General features: G+C 34.1%; 1 protein-coding gene across 3 annotated transcripts in view; it reads left to right on the top strand.

The window, feature by feature from the left end:
• CDH10 (cadherin 10) overlaps window positions 1-26,878 on the top strand; it is a 182,986-nt gene that overhangs the window by 68,118 nt on the left and 87,990 nt on the right. For all 3 annotated transcript variants that reach the window (XM_021076631.1, XM_021076630.1, XM_021076629.1), the window contains exon 2: window positions 3,162-3,517. Coding sequence is in view for 2 of the 3 variants with exons in the window: in XM_021076630.1 (XP_020932289.1) it covers window positions 3,287-3,517 (231 nt within the window). In the remaining variant the exon portion in view is untranslated. The remainder of the gene's footprint in view (window positions 1-3,161; window positions 3,518-26,878) is intronic.

Raw genomic sequence — 26,878 nt, 5'->3', positions numbered from 1 at the left:
TAAAATTTAAATGGAAAATGCAAAAAGTTATGAAATAACCAAAAAAATTTAAAACAATGCTAAAGTTGGAGGACTAACATTATCTGATTTTAAGTCTTAAAAATTTTAGTAATCAAGATAATGTGCTTTTGACATAAAGATGGACAAATATTGAGTGCAATAGAATAGAGAGTCCAAAAATATATAGGCACACATAGACATCTGATTTCTTACAAAGGTACAAAGGCAATTCAGTGGAAAAAGAATAAGCTTTGCAACAAATGGCGCTGGAACAATTGGAGATTCATAAGCAAACATAGCTTCAGTTCATATCTTGTACCATATACATAGCTTGATTTGAATTAGACCATAGACCTACATTGTAAGAACTAAAGCTATATAGCTTCTAAAAGAAAACACAAGAGAAAATGTTTTTAACCTTAGGTTAGGCAGAGATTTTCAAATACAAGACCAAAAGCCCAATTTGTTAAAGAAATTCATAAATCTAATTAATCTGGATTAAAATTCTATTTTTTGTTTAATCTTGTCATTGATTAAAATGGGTTTATCAAATAATATGTAAAATACATTTTAAACATATTTTAATGATCTTAAATCAGTATTAAAATGTATTCCACTGTAAATTCTTCAGAAAATTTATCGTTAAATAATAGAAACTAGAGCAATAATGAAGGAAAATGATTCCATGCATGTGTGTAGCGCTGACTATTTACTAACAACTTTTCAGATGCAACCTCCATACTCCCTCCTAAAAATACTGGTACTTAAGCTTCTAAAATTATGAGTAAGGTTATAATTGTATTGAAAATGATCACCAATATAGCAAGTAGCTGCTGGCAAATGTTTTTAACTTGAAAAAAGAGAGATGAAATGAGAATATTGTTTCAATAAGTTTTAAAACTTTTATGGAAGTGAGCAGAAACCCTCAATTATGCAAACTCTCCCCTAACTTTTAGAACAATATAAATTTCTGGAGAATACCAGAAATACCATCTAGCATATTCTGATACCATCTAGCATATTCTGATACCTTTAAAATTTTGGTAAATGTTCCTATTACTTAGAATTCAATCAGTTTGAGTTTCTGTAAAGTCGGTCTTTGTGATGTAAAAACATTTTATGTATCAGCTAATTTCTGGAGTCCAAGTACAGCATTACATGACAGATTTTAATGTATGTTATGTCTGTCATGTTGAATGCTTTATGTGCTGTAGAGAGCTCCACTGTCATTTCATACACTCCAGAGAAATACTGCTTCGCCATTAGTCTTATTTCTAAAGCATGGTTGCATTAACCTTTAAATTATCCTAATAATGAAATAAACAAACAAAAAAAGTAGACAGATTTCTTAGAAATATTTGTGAATGGAAGCATAAATGTAAATGCCAAAGTACTTAGAATGCATTGTCACATTAGAGAAATGAAAATCAATTATTTTGGTTCCCCAAACATTTTTTATAATAAATATTTTGCTATATCCTGAAATAAAAATTCATACTTAATAGAAAACAAAAAGCAAAAAATATACAGAGAAATTTTTTAAAAATAAAAATATCCTAACAATAATTAAAGAATGAATAAAAGTAATTATGATTTTCAAACATTATTTCCATACATAAGTGTTTGAATTTACATACAGGAGGTAATGCTACTCAGATGTTTTAAATCATTTTATAATTCATTCACTCATTCATTCATTCAATCAAATTGTTTAATGAGCATCTACTATGTGTAAGATACTGTTCTAGGCACTGTGAAAACAGTAACAAAAAGCAAAACTCCCTTCTTTCTTGGGATAATGGCTGGGGCGCAGAAAATGTGCACAATAAATACACACACGCATGTAGTGTATTGGGACATACAGAATATTAGGGTAAGTTTCAAGAAAGAACTGAAGGCATCTGGGGGTCTGCCTATGTGGATAACTACAGGGAAAAGCACTCTAGGTGGAGAGAGGAAGAGGTCCTGTTGAAGGGAGGAGCCTATAAAGTGTATTGCAAGCTGAAGCATGAAGGGCTCTTTGGCTGGAAAGAAGTGTTGAAGGATTGATCGAAGTATAACATAGGGCAGAAAGGTGCCAGCAGTCATGAAATGGAGTACAAAATTGCAGGTTCTTGTGAAACTCTGGATTTTAATCAAAGTGAGATGAGAAGCCATCAGAGAGTTTTGTGCAAAGTAGTGTGATCTGATTTACAGTTTAGTGAGATTACCTGGGGATATGTTGTTGAGAAAAAATAATAGCAGGGAGGTGTTCCCTTGGGGTGCAGCAGTTTAAAGATTGTCACTACAGCGACTGCTGTGGTGTGGGTTTGATTACTGGTCTGGGAACTTCTGCATGCTGCATGAACACCCCAAAAAATAATAGTAGCAGAGGTGGGATGGAGAGTTGTCAGGAGGCTGGAGCATCATGGAGTCCTAGATCAGATAGTGGTGGGAAGGGGAGTGGTGGTTAGAGGTGGATAGGTTGTGCAGATGCATCAAAGGTATAGCTGAAAACACTATTAACTCCTACACAGCAGTGTAAATTGTATCACACGTTGCCTTACTATAGTAGTGATGTTTTTCTATTATAGGAAGTTCTGGTGTTCCGCAGACCAACCTAAGAGGGAAGAGAGGAGAGGTCTTCAGCTGAAGACACTCAAGATATTTTCGTTTTGTTTTTGGCTTTACTGTTACCTTTGAGCAGGATTACATTTTAATAAACTGTGCTGCTGTTTAAAAATCATTGAAGTATCATTGGCTTGTTTGACAGATGCATGTTTCCTGAGGTTTATTAAAATCACTATTTTGTTTTCAAATTTTTAATTTATGTTAATCACTCTGGAAAAGTTGACATGCAAAATTGCCTACATCCCCCTTCTATATGGGGGTTATAATTCCTGAAAACTGGTAAAATGCCAAAAGAAAAAGAGAAGAAAAATAGCTTAAGATGTCCTTTCTTTAGAATTTGTTTGAAAAAAATTATTTACAATTATCTTTTCTTGAACTGTAGACATGTTTCTAGACAAGTAATGTTTCCAAAACTAATAAAAATTTTATATAAAAGAGGGGAGGTAAATATTTTGGTTGTGATTATTAATTACTCTTTGTCATGTTAAGTTTAAAGTGACAGGTGACATTCATAATGTTGTCAACTGACTTTTAAATTTGTTTGTTTGAAGCTTTCGGAAACATGTCCAAAACATCAATGAAATGATGGAAAACAGTTGAAACACAGTAAAATTCAACCCAGTAAAATAGGACTGCTTTTTCTTCATCATCCTTGGAAATTGTCAAGAAGAGAACTATGACAATATATCAATTTTTGCTACTGTTTCTACTCTGGGTATGCCTGCCACACTTCTGTTCACCAGAGATAATGTTCAAAAGGACTCCTGTGCCCCAGAAAAGGGTTTTAGGTGCTCGCACACCTAGGAGTGATGGCAAAATCCTGCATCGTCAAAAGCGTGGTTGGATGTGGAATCAATTTTTCTTACTGGAGGAATATACAGGATCTGATTATCAATATGTAGGCAAGGTAAGTCTGTATTAAAATGGCAAATATTTTCATTCTTTTTTTATATGTCTCATAAAGAAATTTGAAGCTTTTTAAGACTGCCATTCCCACAAATTTGATTCTTTAAATATCCCTATAATAGTTTTGGCTTATGGAATACAAATTATAATTTGAAAAACTATGTAATGAATGTAGCATGATAAATGTAGGAGTTCACTTACTAGAATTAATTTTACCTACTACCTCATGGATTAAACAGGCACTAAAAATTGCAATTTCATAATTTGTAGGTGGGAATTCCTGCTGTGGCTCAGTAGTAACGAACCAACTAGTATCCATGAGGACATGGGTTCTATCCTTGGCCTCGCTCAGTGGTTAAGGATCTGGTGTTGCTGTGAGCTGTGGTGTAGGTCATAGACATGGCTTGGATCTCACGTTGCTGTGGCTTGACTGTGGTACAGGGTGGCAGCTGCAGCTCCAATTTGACCTCTAGCCTGGGAACTTCCATGTGTCTCAGATGTGGCCCTAAAAAGCATGTATATAATATATATATTATATATATGTGTGTGTATATATATCATGTATATAATATATATATTATATATATATGTGTGTATATATATCATGTATATATATTTATTGCATTGCTGTTGACTGCAGCGAGTAAGAAAATATATGTTTAAGAGCTGTTTAATATTCCACAGAGAAAGCCCAATGTCTTTAAAAATATGACCTAAGGCGAAAAAACTGCTTATTTTTAAGAAAACTTTTACTTTTCCAGATATGAATGTTATTTGTTTCTTTAAAGCCCTACCTTTAAGTAAACTTTTACTTTTCCAGATACGAATGTTATTTATTTCTCTAAAGCCCTACCTTTAAGTAAAAGAAAAAATTAAGAGCAAGAGAAGCAGGTAAAAGTAGCTTACTTATTGTGATATGATGATATAAGGAGATTGCATGTTACTCAGTTATAAAAGTTTGGAAATGAGTTGTGGTTGGGAATGAAAGGATAAATGTGATATAAATGTAATAATGAATGGTTTTATACACTAGATTGCATCAATTTCCCATTTTCTTTCTTGGCACTCTCTGAATCTAATAGGTCTAAAATTTAGGTCATGTCTTAAAGAAAGAATTCTTTTTAAGACATTTTTTTATGGACAGTTTATGAAAATACATTAAAGAAAAAAGAAATGTTAAGCACACTCAAAAGGAAAGCAGATATAATCATATGTTCACATGTTACAATTAACACTATAAAGTTATGATTGGTCCATTATTGTGTTTGTTACTTTTGTGTCAATCTAAACTTTAATAGCTTCATTCATGTAATTACAATTGTGCTTAAAGTATTTGTCTTCTAAGGAAAACTGTTTTTGAGAAAATACATGTTCATTGATTTTTAAAACACTTTGATTGTTTTTCATGTTCTGATTATTTCATCCCTTTTAAAATGTATGGCAGTATGAGAAAGATGATATTAAAGGTTAAATGTTATATTGACCAAAAGAAAAAGAAACAGCAGCCTAAGCAATTTTTGCCATAAGGCAGGCAGTAGTAGACTTATTCCTGGTTTCATCTGATTGAATGCCTGAGATCAGAGGGTTCAGGTAAATTTTATGGTTCCTATAATAGGCAACTCTCAGTTTATGAAACCAACCACACAAAAATATAGTAACAGAAATCTAAACCATAAAAAACTATAGTTTCCTTTGATTCTTCCTGGACATAGTGATTATTTGCTTATTTGCATAGATTTTTCCTTCATTTAGTCCTTAACAAGGATTTAATAAATGTTGGTAAATGAAATTATCATTACATTATGTCGTCTCTTAGTCAATCTACTTCTTACGTATTTTCATTTGTTCTCTCCCCAAAGAGTATCAATAACTTGAAATAAAGAATTTTATTCACATTTTTGTTTCTAGCTCTTAGAGTAGATTTTAATATTTAGTTGACTGAACTAACCTGAGTTGCACTGAATTGAATTCCCAGAGTCATCTGGTACCACTTAGCTCTTTGATGGGGAAAACTAAGGTAGAGTTTTAAATCACTACAGGCTATTAAAGTTGGTAAATACTTGTATGCATCCTGATATACAACTCAAAATTTATTCTGCCTTACTCTGCTCTATAAAAGCAAACCAGAAAACTCTTTAATGAGGAAAGGCATAAAGAATTTATGGAGTGTGTTCACCAGTTTTTTCTATAAGTGTGTCCTGAACTACCAGATCAACAGAAATATATTAGATTCTGTAGCTCTGAGTTTACTTCTAACATCCAGAGCATCTCCTGTTTAGCTTATATATCAGGTCCATTTTGTATTTCTATCATTTGTTCATGTCATGACCTGTGAAATAGCTATTTTTAAATTTCCCTTGTCTATAGTACATATGTGTATTAATTATTAAGTATTTATATTGCATTAATTACTTATCTAACTAAAGATCTTATTTTAGATGTAAACATACAGATATGTATGTGCAAAGAAGGCAATATGCAATACAAAATATTTTTATAAACATGCATTATAATGAATGTAATCTGGGGCTAAGTTATATTTTCTTCATGAAGTATAAAAATTTTTAAATTCCCTAGACATTCTTTCCAACATCACTTGTAACAAGTGTATTACATATGCATTCTTTCTTTTAGAAATTCTACTTCCGGTTTTTACCTCATTTATAGTAGGCATGTGGTATTGATGCTAAGTGATTCAGTGTCTCTAGGTTAGTTTAGAGGTAGGAGTAACATGTCCCAATTACTAGAGATGTGGGAAGACAGTGTTAGACTTTCCATTGTTGTGGAAAATGTATTGGGAGCTCAGAGTAGGGACAATGGAGAGAATTACACTGGTAGAGTAAGGACAAGATTGAAAAGCATATGCATGAAGAGAGAGAAATGTTTTAAAAATACCAAATGATTATCCATAAAATTCTATACAAGATAAATGACATATAATTTCTTAGGTTAAAACCCATTGCTACTTATGGGGTTAAAGCAAAGGGGAAAACCCTTTACTTCTTACTGGTTAAAGCAGAGGAAACCTTGGGAAAAGTGACAATCAGAAGACCTAGGATCTAAGCTAGTTTCTGCCACTATTTTGCTCTCAATTAACTTCTCTTGGCCTTCATTCTCTCATCTATCATATGATTATGTCAGTGATTTTATATATATATATATTTAATGTACATTATATATACATTAAATATATATATTTAATACACATTACATGTTTTAGATTTATTTTTAATGTGATTACATATGAATATGAAGTGTATGAATATTTTAAAACTCACTTATTACAAGAAAAGAATAAAAAGAAATAAAGAAAGAGAGATAGAGAAAAGGAGAAAGCAAGCCAGTGGCTGAATTGTCACTGCCATGACTATTATTAAGAAACCCAGCTAGCCAACAACGGACCCAAAGCATTTCTTTGTTCATCTGTCAATAAGCAAAAAACTGTTTCCTCTAAATCAGTCATTAATGCATTCTAAACCAAAATATATCTGGCATAATTTTTTTTTCTTCTCAGTGAGATAATACAATGTTGACCTCTAAGAAATCTCCTAGGGAGTTCCCTTCATGGCTCAGTGGTTAACGAATCCAACTAGGAACCATGAGGTTGCAGGTTTGATCCCTGGCCTTGCTCAATGAGTTAGGAATCTGGCGCTGCCGTGAGCTGTGGTGTAGGTTGCAGACGCGGCTCGGATCCCCGCGTTGATCTCCTATACAAAATACTGCCTTCTACCCTTTCTTTACCTTCCAAAGCAAGGAGTTTAAAACTTGAACTCAAGTATCTATGTTTGCCCTATGTTTCTGTCATATCTCAACCTTCTATCAACATCTTTAAGTTTCCCGATTTAAGATTTGAGAAACATTGTGATTATTATAAGCTATTTTTATTAGTTTAATGTCTTTTTACTTGTAGCTTCTTATCACAGATTCTCATTGCCTGATTCAGCTGCCCTAGATAATTTCACATTCCTAGGCTTCCCAGTATTCACATAATGACATTAAACGAGATATTCTTGAATTTATTTTTAGCTTTAGACATACAGTTCTAAGTGCATTACTAATTTTATTTACAAACTTTGCACTTTATGTAATAATTATTCTCACGTGGGGAAAACATTAAAAATAGATTTTAATCAAAACCAGAGACTGAGAAAAATCTCAAAATGCCAAAAAATTAATAAGTGGGCAATGATAAAGCTGATTCTGAGTCAACATAGTAAAATAATTCACTCTTCAGAGAAAAAATATAATAATGACTTAAAAATTATCAAGGTAACTATAACTTCTTGATATCATGAAAACATATCCCATCCAGAGACATGAAAGAGATTCTTGGGGTCTCCAGGCCATTCAGACCTAATAGTACCTCACTGATAATACCCTTCTCTAAATGCAGAATACCTTTGACACATACATACTTTTATTTTTTTCAGTGATTTTAACTGAATTACAATTGATTTACAATGTTGTTTTAGTTACAGGTATACAGCAAAGTGATTAGTTATATTAATGTTTTTTTTCAGATTCTTTTCCCTTATAGGTCATTACAAAGTATTGAATATAGAATTCTCTGTGCTGTATAGCAGGTCCCTGTTGGTTATCTGTTTTATGTATAATAGTGTGCATATGTTAATTGCATACTCCTAATTTATCTCTCCCCCCTTTCCTCTTTGGCAACCATAAGTTTATTTTCTCTGTCTTTGGGTCTATTTCTGTTTTTTATATACATTTTAAAAGTTCATTTGTATTTGCCTTTTTTTTTAGAGTTGACATATAAGCAATATTATATGATGTTGTTTGTAAGTCTTGTTGCATTCCCGGTTGTTTATCATTCTTGTAAAACAGAAGCCATGTTTAATTATTTCTTAATTTCATATCTCTTTTCCTAAAGAACTTTTGAATTCAAAGGGCTAGAGCAGTAATGGTACTCTCTCTCAGACTAAGAACATTGCATCTAATGATAGTTCTCCTTTCCTTGGATAAGCACCTGAGCTCACTTTTTACCCAGCACTACACGTTTCCCCATAGTCTACCATGGTTCTGTCCTCTCATAGGTTATAACCCAATATGAAACCTCATGTTTCTTCTTGAGTAGCCAGTGGAAACTTTCTCCCAGTCCCTAGCAGCTTTCTTCTCTTTGGAACCAACTTGGTTTAGTTCCACAAGCATCTTGCTGACCATTTGAATTTTCCATATTTCAGTTCCCTTTTAAATATTTCAATTTCTAACTCTAACCTGTCCATGAAAATGATGGAACAAGTTATATATTTTTCTGGTCTGTTACAACTCTATACCTTTATTACTATCTGATTTGCTCACATGGCTGCTCAGTGAGCATGATGAATTCAAACTACTCTGTCCAGATCAGTGATTCTAACTAAGGGTTATCTTGCCATTTGGGGGGAAATTCATCTTTCTCTGGTTTTCACCTCAGGGTAGAGGGATTTGCTATTAGTCTCAAGCTGGTAGAGACCAGGGATGCTGCTCAAAGTCCTGCAATGCATAGGGCAGACCCCCAGCCCTAAATGTCAATAGTGCTGAGACTGAGAAACCCTGTCCTTGACGTCTTTAGTTTGCCAGAGCCTTTTACATTTTTCTAAACAATTCAGTCTTTATTTTACTTCATTCTGGATTCTTGCTTCTGAATATGCTTTCGATTATAATCACATTTCTTTCCTTCAGAGTTTCTGTCAGAATTTGCTTTCCCTAACTTGAATTTTTCTCAAGATCTGCTCTCTTGTTCATATTCTGTCTGATCCTTAAAGCATCTATTTGGCTCTGGTCTCTTGATCATTCTTCTCTGTAGACTTGTGGGCCTCACACACCCACCATGAATGAATTATTTATTCATTTTTTCAACAAATATCTAGAGGACCTTCTATGACTCAGGTAGTACTTTGATATTAAGTACAATGGTAAAAATATAATTTCTCTGCTCACAAAATATCTGCCTTTAAAAGAAGGAGAAAATAAGAAGTAAGCTTAACAGGAAGTTAAGGGGCATTTTTTGTCTCAGATAAGCACAGGCTCCAGAAGTCACAAACAAAACAGTAAATGCAAAGTATTCCCATGTTCCATTTCTGCAGTTTTTGTTTAAAAAAAGGTGGTAAGAAAATAGTTTTGGGATTTGCATTACATGACTCTATGATATTAAATGTTGTGACTGGAGAGCCAAGGTATATACTTTTTTAAAATTTATCTCTTTATTTCTTCAAAGGGGTTTTTAATACGCAGTGCTTTATAAGGAAGTAGTCATTGAAAATTTCTAGAAAAGACATCTCCCAGAAACAGAAAAAAAAAAAAAATCTATGAGAGAAGAATCTGACTTTAAACATTAACAAAGTCTGGAAATGAGCACTGTGCCCACCATATTAGACGGTGCATGTTTTGCTCTTAATCATATGGGTACAATCAAGTCAAACCTGGTTGTAACAGGAGAAGAAGTAGCTGGAACTGAGAGAGAGGGGAAGCAGTTCTGACCACCTCACTGCACTGGTCCTACAGGGGAAGGAGATCTCAAGTGAGCACGAAGAACTTTATATGAGAGTTTAGCGAGATGGAAACACTTGCTTGGCCGTTTTAAGAACTGTAATGTTGTTGAAACTAATAATTCCCAGGTAACTTTTTAAATACAAATGTGATGAAGAGAACCTACATAAAACACACACACACACACACACACACACACACATACATTTAGCTGTTCATATATGTAGACCTGCTTTTGTGGTGGGATAGGAAGAGGAGGGGTCTTGGTGTATAGTTATTCTCTATTTGAACCCTAATGATGACAACCATAGAAGGATTGAACACAAAACAAATGAATAAAGTAGGTGATTTTAATTAGAAAATAGGCCTAAGAGAAAATAAGTCAGGATGATTTGATAAATATCAGCAGAAAATGCTTTGGATTAAGTGATTAGAAAGACCTTCCTGATGAAGAAACATTTAGACTTTTTAGGTGAATGTAGACGTTATTTCCCAGACAGAAGGGTAAAGACCACTGGAAAAAAAAAAGAAAAATCTGAATTAGAGTTTATAAAGACTTTTTATACTACTTCTTCAGCAAGAGGTAATTAAAGCATTTTTAAAAAGAGGCATGTTCTGTAGAAGCCTAATAGCATTTTCCATGCAGACCACCTCTTGGTTTTTAACTCTCAGAATATATGCAATGTTTATATCTCTCAATATTTAAGCCAGAAGTTATATTGGGAAAATATGCTCACATCCTCAAAAAAGCTCACTGTAAAATTTTAACAAAGCAATGTTAAGAAAGATCATGAGTTGCGTTCCAAATACACTTGGTAGAACTTCAAAACCATCCAAAGTTGGTTTGAAGATAACAGGGGCTGTCAAAAAGAATGTGCATCTAAGATTTTATAAGCTCTTCATGTTAACTTTTCAGTGATCAGATAACACTAGTTTAAGCATTGTATATGCTAACATTATATCATGTTATTCATTTATAGAGATTTAACTATTTTGTTTTAGGAAATTGGTTTTGATTTGGGGTTTAATGTGTAAGCATTCCATTTTTTTCCCATATAAACTAATGAGAAACAGACTCCCTGTCAGTATTTTCAAGCAAAATGTCAAATGTTGAATTTTTTTTAAAAAAAGGATAAATGGAATTAAGTACAGTATGCTCATCTGTAAATAACGACCACAACCATTCTTTCACTCAAAAGTTCTTGCTGGTAGTAGTGATAACATATGTTTACTAAACTCTTGAAGTTATTTATGTGATGTGTTATCACTGTCCAACCTTCACAAAACAGCAATACATTCACACCACCTAAACACATTTACCACACTCACTGCCCTTACTGTACTCCAGTGATTTGTGGGAAGTCCCACCTCCCACTCTTCTTTTTTACCCCTGAATTAGTAACCCAGTGATGCTGTGAGTGTTTCCATCTTTTCTTTCCTACCACGGTCTTATTTTTGTATGTACCTCTCTTGTCCTTACCATTTTGTAATCTCCTTCGACTCATTTTCCTGCTTTTTCAGTTTGTCACACAGCATCTTTTAAAATCTACCTCTTTATGTTATGTCCCTTGAATTTATTTTTATTGGATTATGTTTTTGATAATAGATAATTATGGGTTTATCTTCTAAAAAATATTTCTGGAGTTCCTGCTGTGGCCCAGTGGTTAACGAATCCGACTAGGAACCATGAGGTTGCGGGTTCGGTCCCTGCCCTTGCTCAGTGGGTTGACGATCCAGCATTGCCCTGAGCTGTGGTGTAGGTTGCAGACGCGGCTCGGATCCCGCGTTGCTGTGGCTCTGGTGTAGGCCGGTGGTTACAGCTCCGATTTGACCCCTAGCCTGGAAACCTCCATATGCTGCGGGAGCGGCCCAAGAAATAGCAAAAAAAGACAAAAAAAAATAAAAAAAAATATTTCTGTGGCTTTAGGACAATTCACAAAGAGTAGTGATAGTTGGAAGTACATGGAAGGACTTTAATAATAATAAGCGGATAATAATAAAAGGAGACACGAAAAAGTTTCCTGTGCCAAATAAATTTTTAAAAACTTTATTATTTAAAATAATAAAGTTCAAAAAATTTTATCTTTATTTTCAAAATTTTTTCGCCTTTTATTTATTTATTTATTTTTAGGGCTGCACCCTTGTCATATGGAGGTTCCCCGACTAGGCGTTGAATCAGAACATTAGCCGCTGGCCCTATGCCACAGCCACAGCAATGCCAGATCCAAGCCAGGCGTCTGTGACCTACACCACAGCTCACAGCAATGCAAGACCATTTAACCCACTGAGTGAAGCCAGGGATCAAACCTGTGTCTTCATGGATTCTAGTCAGATTTGTTTCCTCTAGAGCCATGATGGGAACTCCATAAAGTTCAAAAAATTTAAATCTGCGATTTAAATCATCCTTTTTAAACTATAGAACTTTCAGAAATATAATCACCTTAGAATGAAGATTATGTGAAAATTGAGTCAAAGACTCCTAGCAAAAGCTTGAGAGAAATCTCTGTAGATAAAAAATGTATTGAAATCTCACATAAATTTGCTCTGTGGAAAGTATCTTAATATAATTCATCAGTGACAGGTGAGTGCATAATGGCCATGAAGTGTGGGGAATTATTATGAAGGTATTATGAATTTCTACCAAAGCCCTCTCATTTTCTTTCTTGAAGACAATATACAATTTATATTCAATTTAATTTTGTCCCTATTGCACTAAAGAATAATGTTCTTTTCAGTAAAGAAAATGAAAAAGTAAGATGTATGTTATTATGTTTGCTCATCAATGTCTCATACTTGGAATATGCTCAAATATTCCAATTATCAGTTGCTTCTTATGAAATTATGAATAGAAAAGGAAGGAGCTCCTTACTAAACTTTCCAAAATGAATTCTTAAATATTCACATGATATAGTTAAATTTCCACATCCATTTCATTAAATAATATTTTGAATCTTTATTATTATTATCAGCATTAATATTGGTGGTGTTGGTAATTCTTGCTGTGTTGCTAATTGGGTGACTGCATTCCATGGCTCCTGACAATTATGAATAAAAGTTAAAATGAAGAAAAGCATATAAGTTTCCAGGTAGATGGACTAAGTTTAGAAAAGAGAATAGTAATTTCACTAGGATATAATATATAAATCTTTGGTTCTCTCCTTAAAATTCTAATCCTCAATAAGCAAATGTACTTTATGCAAATTTCAGAATCTCTCTTTAGTAAAATTCTTCCACTAACCTCACTTTTAAAAGCTATACTTTATGTATTTCTAGATTATATAAAACTATTAAATTTAGAATTTTAAATAAGATATTAAATCTCAGCCGAGGACTAAAGTTATTTTACCAAATAGGAAATCGAGATGTAAGAATGTGTATTATTATAGCCATTTTTATAAAGGAATATTTCCTATATTTCTTATTTTGGCAGATGTTTAGCTTAAACTCCATTAGTGAGCATCTCAGGTCAGTGTGATATCTTTTAATCCTCTCCCCTCAAAAAAAAAAAAAAAACCCTCTAAGACCACTGAATTCTTCAGTTTTCATTGATGCCAATTCTGTCAATATGTACAAACCAGCATCATAAGGATCAAATCTAGATATATGGGCTTGGTTATCCTGAGTCCAACAGAGCAGAGGGATGGAGCTGTGAATTCCTGATGCATCTGCATATGCATTCTTGATAGCTGAGTTTCTGAAGGGAGACAATTAAGAGATAAAGCAAAGATCAAGGACCTGATTATAAATCAAATAACATAAAGGTAGCAATAGAGCAAATCAAAAAAGAAGTAGAAAGGGAGGGCAGAGGGCCAAGGCTAGGACTATTATAGAGGCCAAAGGAGAACAAAATTGCAAAGAATCCATAACTAATCTTGTTGAGTGATGCAAAATCATCAAGGTGAGAATGTAGCATTTTAGAGATCAGTGTGGACAAAGGAGAGAGTCATTGCAATAATCAATCTGAGGTCAGTGGGAGTCTGGTAGCTTTGGTTTAACCTGGACAAAAGCAGCACACCAGTTTTTCATAGGTATGTTATTAATAAGACAAAATAAGTGAGGAATGAGAGATAGTTGGAAATGATGAAGAGCTAGAGATAAGACACTATGATATGGACAGAAAGGAGGATGTGAATGTGTGCAACACGTGAGCTTACTCTTGTTAAAAATTAGAATTAAAAATATGTCTGTCGAACTGACAGCTAACACCATACACAATCACTAAAATAGTTTAAGAGAATATTCCCATCTTGGAGTTCCCGTTGTGGTGCAGTGGTTAGCGAATCCGACTAGGAACCATGAGATGGCGGGTTTGGTCCCTGCCCTTACTCAGTGGGTTAAGGATCCGGCGTTGCGGTGAGCTGTGGTGAAGGTTGCAGACGCGGCTCTGATCCCGCGTTGCTGTGGCCCTGTGTAGGCTGGTGGCTACGGCTCCAATTAGACCCCTAGCCTGGGAACCTCCTTACGCCGTGGAAGAGGCCCTATAAAAGGCAAAAAGACAAAAAATAAATAAATAAAAGAATATTCCGATCTAAATCACCAACAGGAATGAAACAATTAAAAAGAACACTTTTCTTCCCATTTATGTTTAACACACTTCTGGAAGCAAAATAACAGTGTAAAAGCTATCACATGGAGTTTTTTAATGTGAGAATTAAATGAGATATTATGTCAAATATTCTGAAATATCCTGACATTTCAGTGTTTTCTAAAATGTGTTTTATTATTACTTAATAGTTCAACAACCTCATAAGGAAATTTTTTTTAATTACCTCTTATTTACAAGTAAAGGAAAATATATCCTTATTGTCTAAATAAGTTGTTTAAGGGCACCAATCAAGTAACTTGTAGAAATGGGATTCTAATTCAGAACACAGGACTCCAGAGTGTACACTAACCTTCATTACAACTCATTGCACCATTTTTAATAATAATATTCTTATCTTCATTAATATTATTTGTCACTTCACTAGAAGCAATTATATTCTTATAAAAGAGTACAATTATGAATGTGTTAGCAAACTTTCTTTTCTGAAAGTTATCAGTGGAAAACAAAAAAAATGCACAGGTAACAGGAATATTTTGCCTACTTCATAGAGAAATCAAATTTATTTTGTAATTATATGTTTATGATTTAATTTATATATGGAATTGATAATGTATATACTTTGGATAAAATTTAAAAGGCAAAATGAGGTGTATAGTTAAAATTAAGACTCCCACCAGGATCCTCAGGAATCTGTAGTTCTCCACCTAAGAAACAATTGCAATTCCTAGTCTTGTATTGTTTTTGTTTGTACATATTCCGAGAGATATTATAGAACTATTTACATGTATATATGATTTTTTTTTTACGTAAATGGTAGTGTACTTTATACCACGCATAAAACACGGTTTGTTTTGACTTAAAAACAACTTGAGGGCATATTCCATTTCAGGACATAAAAATATCCATCATTTTTAAAAAAATTTTGATACCTGCATAATATTCTTTCCAGTGAATGTATCATAATCCATTTGCCTTTTGAAGGGCCTTTAGTCATTTAAATATTATTTAGTAATAAAACAATGTTATTCTACAGTGTGCTGATATTCCTTTAGGAGTATGATTAGAAGTGAATTCTGAAGCAAAGTCTTAGAAATTTTAAACTTTCACAGGTATTGCTAAACTGCTTTCCACTGATGTTTAAACTTATCATGCCATCAATGTATGAAAGTAACTATATCTCCACTATTGTATCAAATCTGTGTATTATCATTTTTTATATTTTTTGATCTTATTTCTCTTATTTTAAATGAAAATGAGTATTTCTTCCTGTGTTTAAAGCCTTCCCATTTATTTATGTGTTTACATCCTTCACCAATTTTTCTATTAAAAAAGCTAGCATTTTTTTTAAGTTCTTTTCTTTTCTGTAAGTTCTCCTTATTAATTGACCTTTAATTCTTTTTTTCATTTTCAAGTGTAAGTTTGATGAAAGTTAAATTAAACACACATGTATACTTTAACGAGTAAGTGTAAATCAGATGGACTAACTGCAACCAGGATCAAGAAATGGAAAATTATTAGTCCCTAAGAAATAGACTCTCTGTGGGTCTATTGATAACAACATCATTTCTTTTTTATGCAGGTGACAATAAGTTTCATTTGGGGTTAATAATGCCTTGTTTTTCTTTATAGTTTGAACATCTATGTAGCCACTCATAAACAATACACTAGAGTTTTAGATGTTTCTGAAATTGAATGTAATCTTAGTTCATATATTCTGTGTGCCTTCTTTTGTTCAAAGAGATTTTTGGAATTAAACCATTTTTTTTTTTGTATAGGGTCTATTTATATGAATACATTTGGATTTAGTTATACATTCTCTCAATAACGGAGGTGTGATATTGCCCCTTCCCCTTACCTTGGCTGTTACTAACAATGCTTCTGTGAACATCATCTTGATACTTAAGTACACTGAATACCTTCAGAGTGTGTCTTTAGAAGTAAAGTTGCTAATCTGTAGTGTATGCCTGGCTTCAATTTTTCCAGATATGGCCTAGAAAACTCAGGCCTTTTTCTGAGTTTTAACCAATATATACTCCCACTGGCAGTGTATGAGAGAGTTTCTTTTATTCTACATAGAGCCCCATGCTTGTTATTTTTAGAATTTTTTTTTTCAAATCCAGTGACTTAATATGCATCATCCTACATGACAATGAGCTTTCCCTTCTGTGAACAAGTTCTTCAAGTGTTTTATCAGCTTCTTCATCAGGTCATCTATTCTTTGCTTATTGATTGCTTCATTCCCTAATCCACACTAGAGGTGGAACTCTCTAGTACGGATTAGGCACTCTCTAGGTTACCGGGTCACATCCCTGAATAAAAGCTCCTCCTGGGTCACGAAGCTCACATTTTTAGTGGGAAATTAAAAATAAACATAATAAATATATTAATCTTATATGCTAGATGATGAAGGTTACTGTCAGAAAAGAAGAGAGAAAGCAAGATAAAGAATATTGAGGGCTGGGGAGTTCCGGTCGTGGCTCAGTGATAAATAAATCCAACTAGGAACCATGAGGTTGTGGGTTTGATCTCTGGCCTTGCTCAGTGGGTTAAGGATCTGGCGTTGCCATGAGCTGTGGTGTACATTGCTGTGGCTCTGGTGTAGGCTGGTGGCTACAGCTCCACTTGGACCCCTAGCCTGAGAACCTCCATATGCCGCCGCGGGTGCAGTCCTAGAAAAGACAAAAAGACCAAAAAAAAAAAAAAAAAAAAGAGTATTGAGGGCTGGAGCAGAGCAGATGGTGGTGGGTAATCCTTTCTCTCTGAGAAGGTGATATTTAAGCAAAGGATTTGGAGGAAGTGAAAGGGGTAACTACCCAGCTATAAGTGAAAACATTTTTTTTTCCATGAAGAAGAAATCTTTACTGCAAACACTCTAAAATCAGGAGATTTTCTCATGAATGTTCGAGAAAGGGCAAGGAGGTGAGTGAGGCTGGAGCAGAGGGGTCAAGAGATAGGTGGTGAAGAGCAGACAGAAAGGTAAGGGTTACCTCGATCCTACAGAGTGTCATAGACGGAATAATTCCCACCAAAGATGTCCACGGCCTAATTCTTAGGATTTGCAGATATGTTATTTTAAATAGCAGAGACTGTTAAGTTGTAATTAACTGAAGATCTTGAGATGCCGGAAATTACATCCTGGATTTCCCATGCGATTCCAGTGTGAGCACAATGGGTCTTCATAGAAGTGAGACAAGAGGGTTAACATCAGAAAAAAAGAGACGTCATAATGGAACCAGAGGTTAGAGAAACTCTAAAGATGGAAGAAAGGAACTGGAGCTAACCCATGCAGACAGCCTCTAGAATCTGGAAATTACAAAGAAATAGCATCTTGTCTGAAGCCTCCAGAATGAACAGAGCCTTGCCAACACCAAGCATTTAGATTCTTGACCTCCAGAATTTATAAGAGAATAATTTTGGGGGGTTTTAAGTCACTAAATTTGTGGGATTTTTTTATAGCAGCAGTAGAAAACTATTACATAAGACATTACATTCTGACTTTTACTTGGAGCAAAATGGGAAGATTTTATAGAAATTTTAGCAGCAGACTGATATTACATATAATAAATTTTAAAAATTTTAGTCTGACTTGGGGCTTTAAAGTTGGTACAATAGAAATCTCTGTGGTATTTTGCATGGATGTTAGGGAGCATTGTTATGGATAACTCAAAAAATTTTGACCTGAGCAACTAAAAAATTCATTTGCTTTTACTTGGGATGGTAGGGCATTAGGAGTATGAGCTAGCATTCCTCTTTGGATATATTAAGATAAGTGGAGTTTTGATATTATACAACTTCAGGAAAGTGTTCTAAACTGGGACCACTTGGAAGTCATCAGCATATAGATGGTATTTTAAGTCTTGGGAATGTAAGATATCAAGAAAAATGAATGTAGTGAGAAGTGAAAATAGGGCTGTTTTCAGAAGCAACCCACTTCAAGACATCTGTGAGAGGTGGAGGAGGGTGTGGGAAGAAAGAAGAAAAACCAACAAATGTAACTGAGAATGAATATTCCTTGAGGTGTAAGGAAAGCTAAGAACTGGGGGTGTCTTAGAAGATGGGTAGAGAAAATCTTTGGAGAAGAGAGTGTGTTAACCGAGTCAAAAGCTGCTCAATCAAGTAAACGGAGAGTTTTGATTTGACTCTTGACCTTAGTTTCTTGGAGATTTTAGATGAACTTGATATTTATGGTTTCAGTGATGTGGAGGTGTAGAATTCTTATTGCAATGGATTTCCAGGGAGTGGAGAGAGAGAGAGATTGGAGCAAGTACTCACAGACTGCTTTGGAGGCTTGCTGAAGAGAGGAGCAAATGCTTATTGCACCATCGGATTTGGGGCGGGGAGTGGGAGTGGGAGCAAGAAAAATAAGGTATTTTATTTGTCTTTCCGTATTGATAACAACTCCAGTTAGAATATTGAATAAATGATATGAGATGGGACATCTTTTATTTGTTATTTTTTTAAAAAAAGTTCAACATTTTATCATAAACAGTGTAGTTTCTTGTTTTTAAAGATTTTTTTTTTCAGACTAAAGTATTTCCTTTTGATCCTGGTGTGCTATGTTTTTAAATCTTAAATGAATATGCAATATTGTCAAATATATGTAAGCATCTTTTGAACTGTTTATTTTTCCCTAAATATGGTAATCTGAGGAATTACCTTAAATAATTTTTCTTATTTGAACTAAATTTGCAGATTATAAGATTGGCAATAATATAGTACTTTATATTATCATATTCCCATTGCTCTTTGTTTAACGTTTCTACTTTTATAAAATCATTCATTTTCATACAAGATATCACTCAGTAAAATTGCTTTGAATTTCCTGTTGTATTTATATACCAAAGTTGTGAGTCACATAAATATATATATATATATTTTTATGTCCATAAAAATATATTTTTAATTTTATGTTTAGTTACAATCTAATACTACTTGATTTAATTTGTTGCTCACATTAATTGATCCAGCTTTGACCATTGGGAGCTCTATCAGATTGTCTCCTGTGTTCCTTTGACATACCCAGCACTCTCTTATTTTCTAGCACTATAAGAAATTCTGTGTTCATCTTGTATATTTCCTGTCCCAACACTAAAATAAGACATTGCTCTAAGAGGATGTTATTTAAAAGAGAAAGGCAGTGAGGATATTTAACCTTCCAGAGTTTAAAACAAATTATGTCATAATCCAGAAAAGCACACGACCCTGAGTTGAAACAAAAATAAAAAATAATCCAGTTTAATAAGAGATCTTCTAAAAGGTGATGGAAATTGTCATGAAAATTAAATGTAATGCACATCAGGAATAACTCAGATATCCTCACTTTAACTGTTCTTTAAACTACTGGATAACAATATAGGGAATTTCTATTCAAGTTATAGCTGAAGAAGAAGTGTAGATTATATAGGTCATCACAAAGAAAATTGCAAATTGTCATTAGAAATGAGAAAAATAAATATCTTTAAAATAAGGTGCAAAAGTAAGGAAAATGTTATTGACATATTAGGTAGAAATAGGTATGTTGAATAATATTTATAATTGGACTCAAATTATAGACTATTTCAGACAGTATGTTAAGAACTTTAACTTTTTATATCTTTGATTTGATAATTCCAGCTTGCAAAATTTGGAAGTTATTAATCCCAAATAAAAAATATTTACAGATATACATTTACAGAACTGAAATGAAAACTAATCCAAACTTACGCAGGATAATAGCTAAGTAATTAAGGTATCTTAACACAATGTAAAACTTACGTGGGTCTTAAAATAACAAATATACAGACTGTGAAAGTACACAAAAATGTAACTGAGTAAAATACATTTTTTGTTACTGGATAAAAATGTTACAAACTAGAAAGCCTGAACTACTTAAAATGTAGTGTATATATAAGTCTGCTCATTCACAACCATTTATTCAGCCAGCCAGTAAAAGCTCACTTGCTAGAGCACCATCAATGTGTTAGACGTTCAAGATATAGCTTGACAAGGCGTATGTACTTCTAGCCTTCATAAATATTAAAATTTGACACAAAGCCCAAAACAATAAAAATATGCATATAAGAATAGAGTCATATGTTCATTAAGTTAACTTTTAGCCGAAATATCTTAACTCTTACAAAGATGGAAATCTGCTCTAAAATTTCAGACTGAGGGGAGTTCCTGTTATGGCTTAGGAGGTTAAGGACCCAATATTGTCTCTGTGAGGATGCCAGTCTGATCCCTGGCCTCCTTCAGTGGGTTAAGGATCTGATGTAGGCTACAGCTGCAGCTCTAATATGACCTGTGGCCCAGGAACAGGTGTGGCCATTAAAAGAAAAACAAAATAAACAAAATAAAATTTCAGACTGAGGATACAAGAGAAATATATACTGAAGGTGAAGTTAACCTCCTTGTCTTAGGTCAGTTGGAATGGCTATCAAAAATTTACTTGAGGGAGTTCCCATTTTGGCTCACTGGTTAATGAACCCAACTAGGAACCATGAGGATTCAGATTTGATCCCTGGCCTCGCTCAGTCCCGTGTTGCTGTGAGTGTGGCTTAGGCCAGTGGCAGTAGCTCCAATTTGATCCTTAGCCTGGGAAGTTCCACATCCTGCAGGTGTGGCCCTAAAAAGCAAAAAAAAAAAAAAAAAATTTACTTAAAAATAGCATCTTTTGTGGCCCCCTTTTCTCTATTACCACCTTCTTTGAACTAATTGTTTTTTTGTTTGGTTTGGTTTGGTTGGTTGGTTTTTGTCTTTTTAGGGCCGAAATTGTGGCACATGAAGGTTCCCAGGCTAGGGATCGAATTGGAACTATAGCTACCCGGCCTATGCCACAGCCACAAGCAACGCAGGATCTGAGCCACATCTATGACCTTCACCACAGCTCATGGCAACACCGGATCCTTAACCCACTGAGCAAGGCCAGGGATCAAACCTGCGTCCTGATGGATACTAGTCAGATTTGTTTCCCATGAGCCACGACAGGAACTCCTAATTGGGTTTTTCAATCACTCTGTTTCTGCTCATTAGTTGTAAATCTTCATTTTCCTGTCTTAGCACAGGAGTTGGTACACTATGGCTGATGAGCAAAATCCATAAGGCTTCTTTGCTCATGATCTAAAGAGAATTTGTTTATGTTTTTAAGCCTGAATTAAGAAAAAGAAAATGGAAAAGAGGAAGAATACGGTGCAGGTGGCCCTCAAAATTCAAAATCTCTCCTAATCCTTTACACACACACACACACACACACACACACACGCACACACACACAGGATGCTGAGCTTATGTTAGTTGCTTCTTTAGGAGTAATAGACAGAAAATCCTCTTTCTGTGTGGACGTATGTTTCACTGGGGAGAATTAAAACTGTTCTGTTACCTTAAAAATTATTTTGGTCAAAACTTTCAAACCCTTCAAACATTTTCTATAAATTTACAGGAAATTTTAAAAATATATAAAACTAATATTATTCAATATGCTGTAATTTAAAAGACCGGGAACATTGACAATTATATTTTATTTCATTAAAAAATGAGTAGTTTGAATAGTGCTTACAGTCTTATCATATACATGATTTCTTTTTTATGCCTTGGCAAATTCTCATACACATTTCTAAGTTTGTTGTTGTGAACTATCTTGAACAGTTCCTTTAATCTATAATGTTACCTGGATGCTGGATTGTAAAAGTGCCACTGAATTTTTTAGCACTATTCACCTCCAACATGAATTATACTGTCATTGTCTTTTATGTTCCTTGTTCAGATTATTCACACATTTTGCATCTTTTTCACTATTTCTTCTTACAAATCAGACTTTCAGTAGAGACCACTTGCCTTTGTTATGAAATAAGTACATTCATTTGTATATATGCTTGTGATAATATCTTCAGTTTTGTTTATCTGAAGAGAGTTTTAGCTTTGTGTTAAATGGTTAATCTTTTGGGGTATAAAATTTGAGAGTGACAGCCACTTCAAGCAATGCTTCTCTGTCTCCTGCATTATGAATAGATTGTTGCTACTGAGAAATCAGCTGACAATCTGCTTCTCCTCTGAAGATAATTAGCTTATTTTTGTCTGACTGCTTTCAAATTTTATCATAGGTTTCTCTCGTTTACTTGTAAATTTTTCATTTGGCTCAGAGTTGGTGATGGCCAGCTTTCTATGGTCAATTTTTTTTTCCTTCACCTTTAATTACTTACATATTTTCTTTTTTCTCCACTTCTGTAGCATGAGCAATTGATTTTAAATGTTTATTATTTGAATGTCAAGTCTACATCTTTGGCCTTGAATTGTGCACCTGTTACTCAAGAAGTGCAACACAGTTGCAAAGCAAATTTTCCCTTACAAATATATTTTCATAGATAAAGCAACTTTATTTTATATTTATTTATTCATTTTGTCTTTTTAGGGCTGCTCCTATGGCATATGGAAGTTCCTGGGCTAGGGGTCAAATTGGAGCTTCAGCTGCTGGTCTATGCCACAGCCACAGCAACACAGGGATCCCAGCCATATCTGTAAACTACACCACAGCGCAGGACAATGCTGGATCCTTAACCCACTGAGCAAGGCCAAGGATCAAACCCATGTCCTCATAGATACTGATTGGGTTCATTACTGCTGAACCACAATGGGAACTCTTAAAGCAACTGTATAGTCTATTGTTCCACTTACTAATCTGGGGGTTTACTTTGCATTAGCCTTGGTTCTGACATCTTATTTTTGTTATTTCAAGTGAAATCTTGTTTATTTATTCTCTATAGCATTTTGAATTGTTTTTAATGAATTTTTCTGAATAATTTCTCTACCCTGTGTGAAAATGGAAGTCTCTTCCTATGAGTTTTTTTTATGAATTGCAAATATATTTTCCCTAGTATATATTGTATTTTACCATTTGATTATGTATCTGTAAAGATTCTTTGATTATGAAGTTAATTTATCTTTGTCAACCAAATTGTTATCTGTTCCTAGAAATAACTCATTTCGGGGAGTTCCTGTCATGGCTCAGTGGTTAATGAACCCAACTAGGAACCATTAGGGTGTGGGTTCGATCCTTGACCTTGCTCATTGGTTTAAGGATCTGGCGTTGCTGTGAGCTGTGGTGTAGGTCACAGATGCTGCTCAGATCCTGCGTTGCTGTGGTTGTGGTGTAGGCTGGCGGCTACAGCTCTGATTAGACACCTAGCCTGGGAACCTCCATATGCTGCAGATGCAGCTCTAGAAGACAAAAAAAAAAAAAAAGAAATAATTCATTTCATTCTTTTATTTTCTCTCTAAATCATTTTATTCCACATCCAGATAATTTAGTGTTTATGTTCTTCAAGCAAAGATATTCTCCTATGTAACTACAACACATCATCATAATCAGGAAATTAATATTGATTACAAACATCTTCCTCAGACCGCATTCAAATTTTGTCACTTATCCCAGTGTCATCCTTTATAGAAAAATAATGCAGTTCATAATCATACGTTGCATTTAGTTGTCATGCCTCTTTGGTTTCTTTGTCTTCTGATAAATATCTCAATATTTCTTTGACTTTACGATCCTGACACTTGTGAAGGTTACAGGCCACTTACCTTCTGAACGTTCTTCAATTTGTGTGTGTCTGATGATTTTTCATGATTAGACTCAGCTCATGAATCTTCAGCAGGTTATCACACAAGTGATGCTGTTCCCACTGCATCCTATCGGGGGTGCAAGATTTCCATTTGCGCCATTATTGGTAATAACTGTCATTATTGGATTAAAATGGCATCTTCACTGGAAAATAATTCTTGTGACTTATTCCCTTTTTATTTATATTTGCTTTTTAAAGGCTTTTTAAAGAAGTTTTAGCTTCACAGAAAGAGGGAGAGGAAGATATTGCTTGTTTTTCTGAGTCTAGTCTTAAATTTACTATGTTTACAGCAAGTTGTACTGTCTCTTTTGTTTCTTTTTGCCTTTCTTTTTGTTTCATTTTACTCTCCTCATTTTATCCCATGAATTCTGTTTATATTTTAACCCCTTTCTATGATATTTGAATATCTCATATCAACTTGGACTCTTAATATATGAAACCCATTTTTTTTCCCACTCCCATGGCATGTGTAGGTTCCTTGGCCAAGCTGAAAGGTGAGATCCTTAACCCACTGTGCCAGGCAGAGTGCAAACCCATCCCCTGAGCCACTGCAGTCAGACGCCCAACCCACTGCACCACAGCAGGAACTCTGAAACCCATTTTCTTGTTACTCTTTTATTTTTTAAAAAAGAGTTGATACCTGCTTTCCTGAATGTTGTTATCATTTCTTATGTAGGTTAAAACAATATACTACATATATCATTATGTATGTAGTATTTTGGAATTCCATGTGATTTGTTTTATACTGTGAAACAAAACAATATTAACTCATGCCTGTTTCATCATAATTTTATAATGACTGTGTATATATCTATTGATCCTATACTTTTGCTTTCTTTTTTTTTCGTATTTTAGTACCATTAGACAGATTCCAAACTGGTGCCTTTTCAGTAATTATTGAATACAATGTTTATCCTAGTCCAGTTATTTACAGGCAATGTGTGAAGCAGAGGGAAGAGTGCAAGTTAAGAATTCTCTGCACATGTGAATATGATGTGACCTAAATGTGAGTGTAGTGTGAATAAGAGGCAAGGCTTTTGTTTGTTTGATTTTTACTTCTTTGTAGCCAGCTCAAATTAGGGGCTCTTGAACTGTTCAAATTAGAGCCTCTTTGAGTTGCATACAAACATAGTTTCCTGCAGATATGACTGTTCTGTTTGATTCATTTTATGCTGTTTGTATGCCCAAAGGTCCTCTTTACTCATGTCATCAGCCACATAACCTTTCTATTTTTTTCTAAATGAGAGGGTCGTGACTTTTTTTCTTGCCATCTAATATCAAATATTTTTTGAAATTGAACTCTAACAAAGTGTTCTAAGATTCTAAGCTCCAAGTATTCTTAGTGTCTTTTCCTCCTGCCACCTAAAAATTCACTGCATATGGGTAACTTTAGGGTGTTTCCTGGTGTTTTTCAAAGTGAGGCTCTGTTTTTCCTTCTTGGTCTCCTAAATTCCTTTATGTGTTTTAAAGATGAGGAAGAGGGAAACCTTTTCTATATATTATTATTTAAAAACTAGAAGTTGTAAGGTAAGTTTCAAAAGCTCCATTCTGGATACCCAAAGAAAGGGTGGCTTCACCCTCTAAGTGTGTCTCTTGGGTTTTTCAGGCCCTCTTAGGCTCTCAATTAATTTTAATTTGTGGCCCAGACAGAGCACTAGGGCAATATTGACTTCTCCACAACCATCCAGATAACATATCTTTTTTGGTTTGTTTGTTTTTTTGTTTTTCCTGAAGACTGGTTTAGTAAAAATATCTTGCAGTTTTGAACCAGAAGAGCTTTACATAAATTTAAGTTTACTCTTGCCTGGATTTATGATTTGTAATAGTGTTTTCATTTTTAAACCAGAAACATAGAAATATTAGGGTGCTAGAGTTAGTTGCAAGAGTCCTTTTTAATTTTTCAGGATGTTTGCATACCAATTAATGCCATGGTGGTACTTTTAAATTGAGTATTGTGTGGTATTTACACCACAGAAATTGGCAGACAGTATAAATCAGGCATCCCTCCCTGGAGAGTTAGTTGTTAAAGATATGCCAGTTTACCACTGTAGAACAACATTCTTTGATGAAGATATTACTAGAATTGAATAGAATGATTTATGGAATATATTAAGTATTTTTCTGGAATAAATACTCAATAAATGTTAGTAATTTCTTTACCTTCTTGCCATCCTATTTCTGTACTCTAACAAGGGTCTTAACTTCAGTTCTCATGGATCCATGGAATTACTTCTTAATTTTTTCATTTTTCTTATACTGAGCTTGACTCAAAACTGAATAATAATGCTCTCCTGGCCTCTGATTTAAATTAATTTATTTTTCTTTCACTTCATTCTCCATTCATTTCTTTCTCTGAGGCATTTTCTTACTACTGACCCCTGTGGCTTTAGCATTAATCAGTCTCTTCTCAGTTTAATTAAAGCTGTTCTGACTATTTCTTATATCTTGGAGTTTTGTTTTTTTTTTTCCAACTTGTTAAAATATCTCCCTTTGTCTCTACCCCTTCAAGGTTCATTGTGAATCTCACTATTAGAATGTTCTGAAGTGTAAAAATTTTTTATATATTCACCTCATATATACAGCCTGCAACTGACTACTGAGATTCTGATCACAATGAATGCCACAATAAAGTAAGAAATGATTGGTTCTCCCCCAGAATCTTAAATTGGATCTTTACTGATGCAAAATTCCATTTTGAATAATTTGCAACTTCTAAGAGAAGAAACAAACTAAT

This window comes from Sus scrofa, chromosome 16 (assembly GCF_000003025.6).
Source record: "Sus scrofa isolate TJ Tabasco breed Duroc chromosome 16, Sscrofa11.1, whole genome shotgun sequence".
Lineage (NCBI taxonomy): Eukaryota > Metazoa > Chordata > Mammalia > Artiodactyla > Suidae > Sus > Sus scrofa.
Note: the sequence above shows the minus strand (reverse complement) of the source record. Positions and strands in the feature narration are given on the sequence as shown.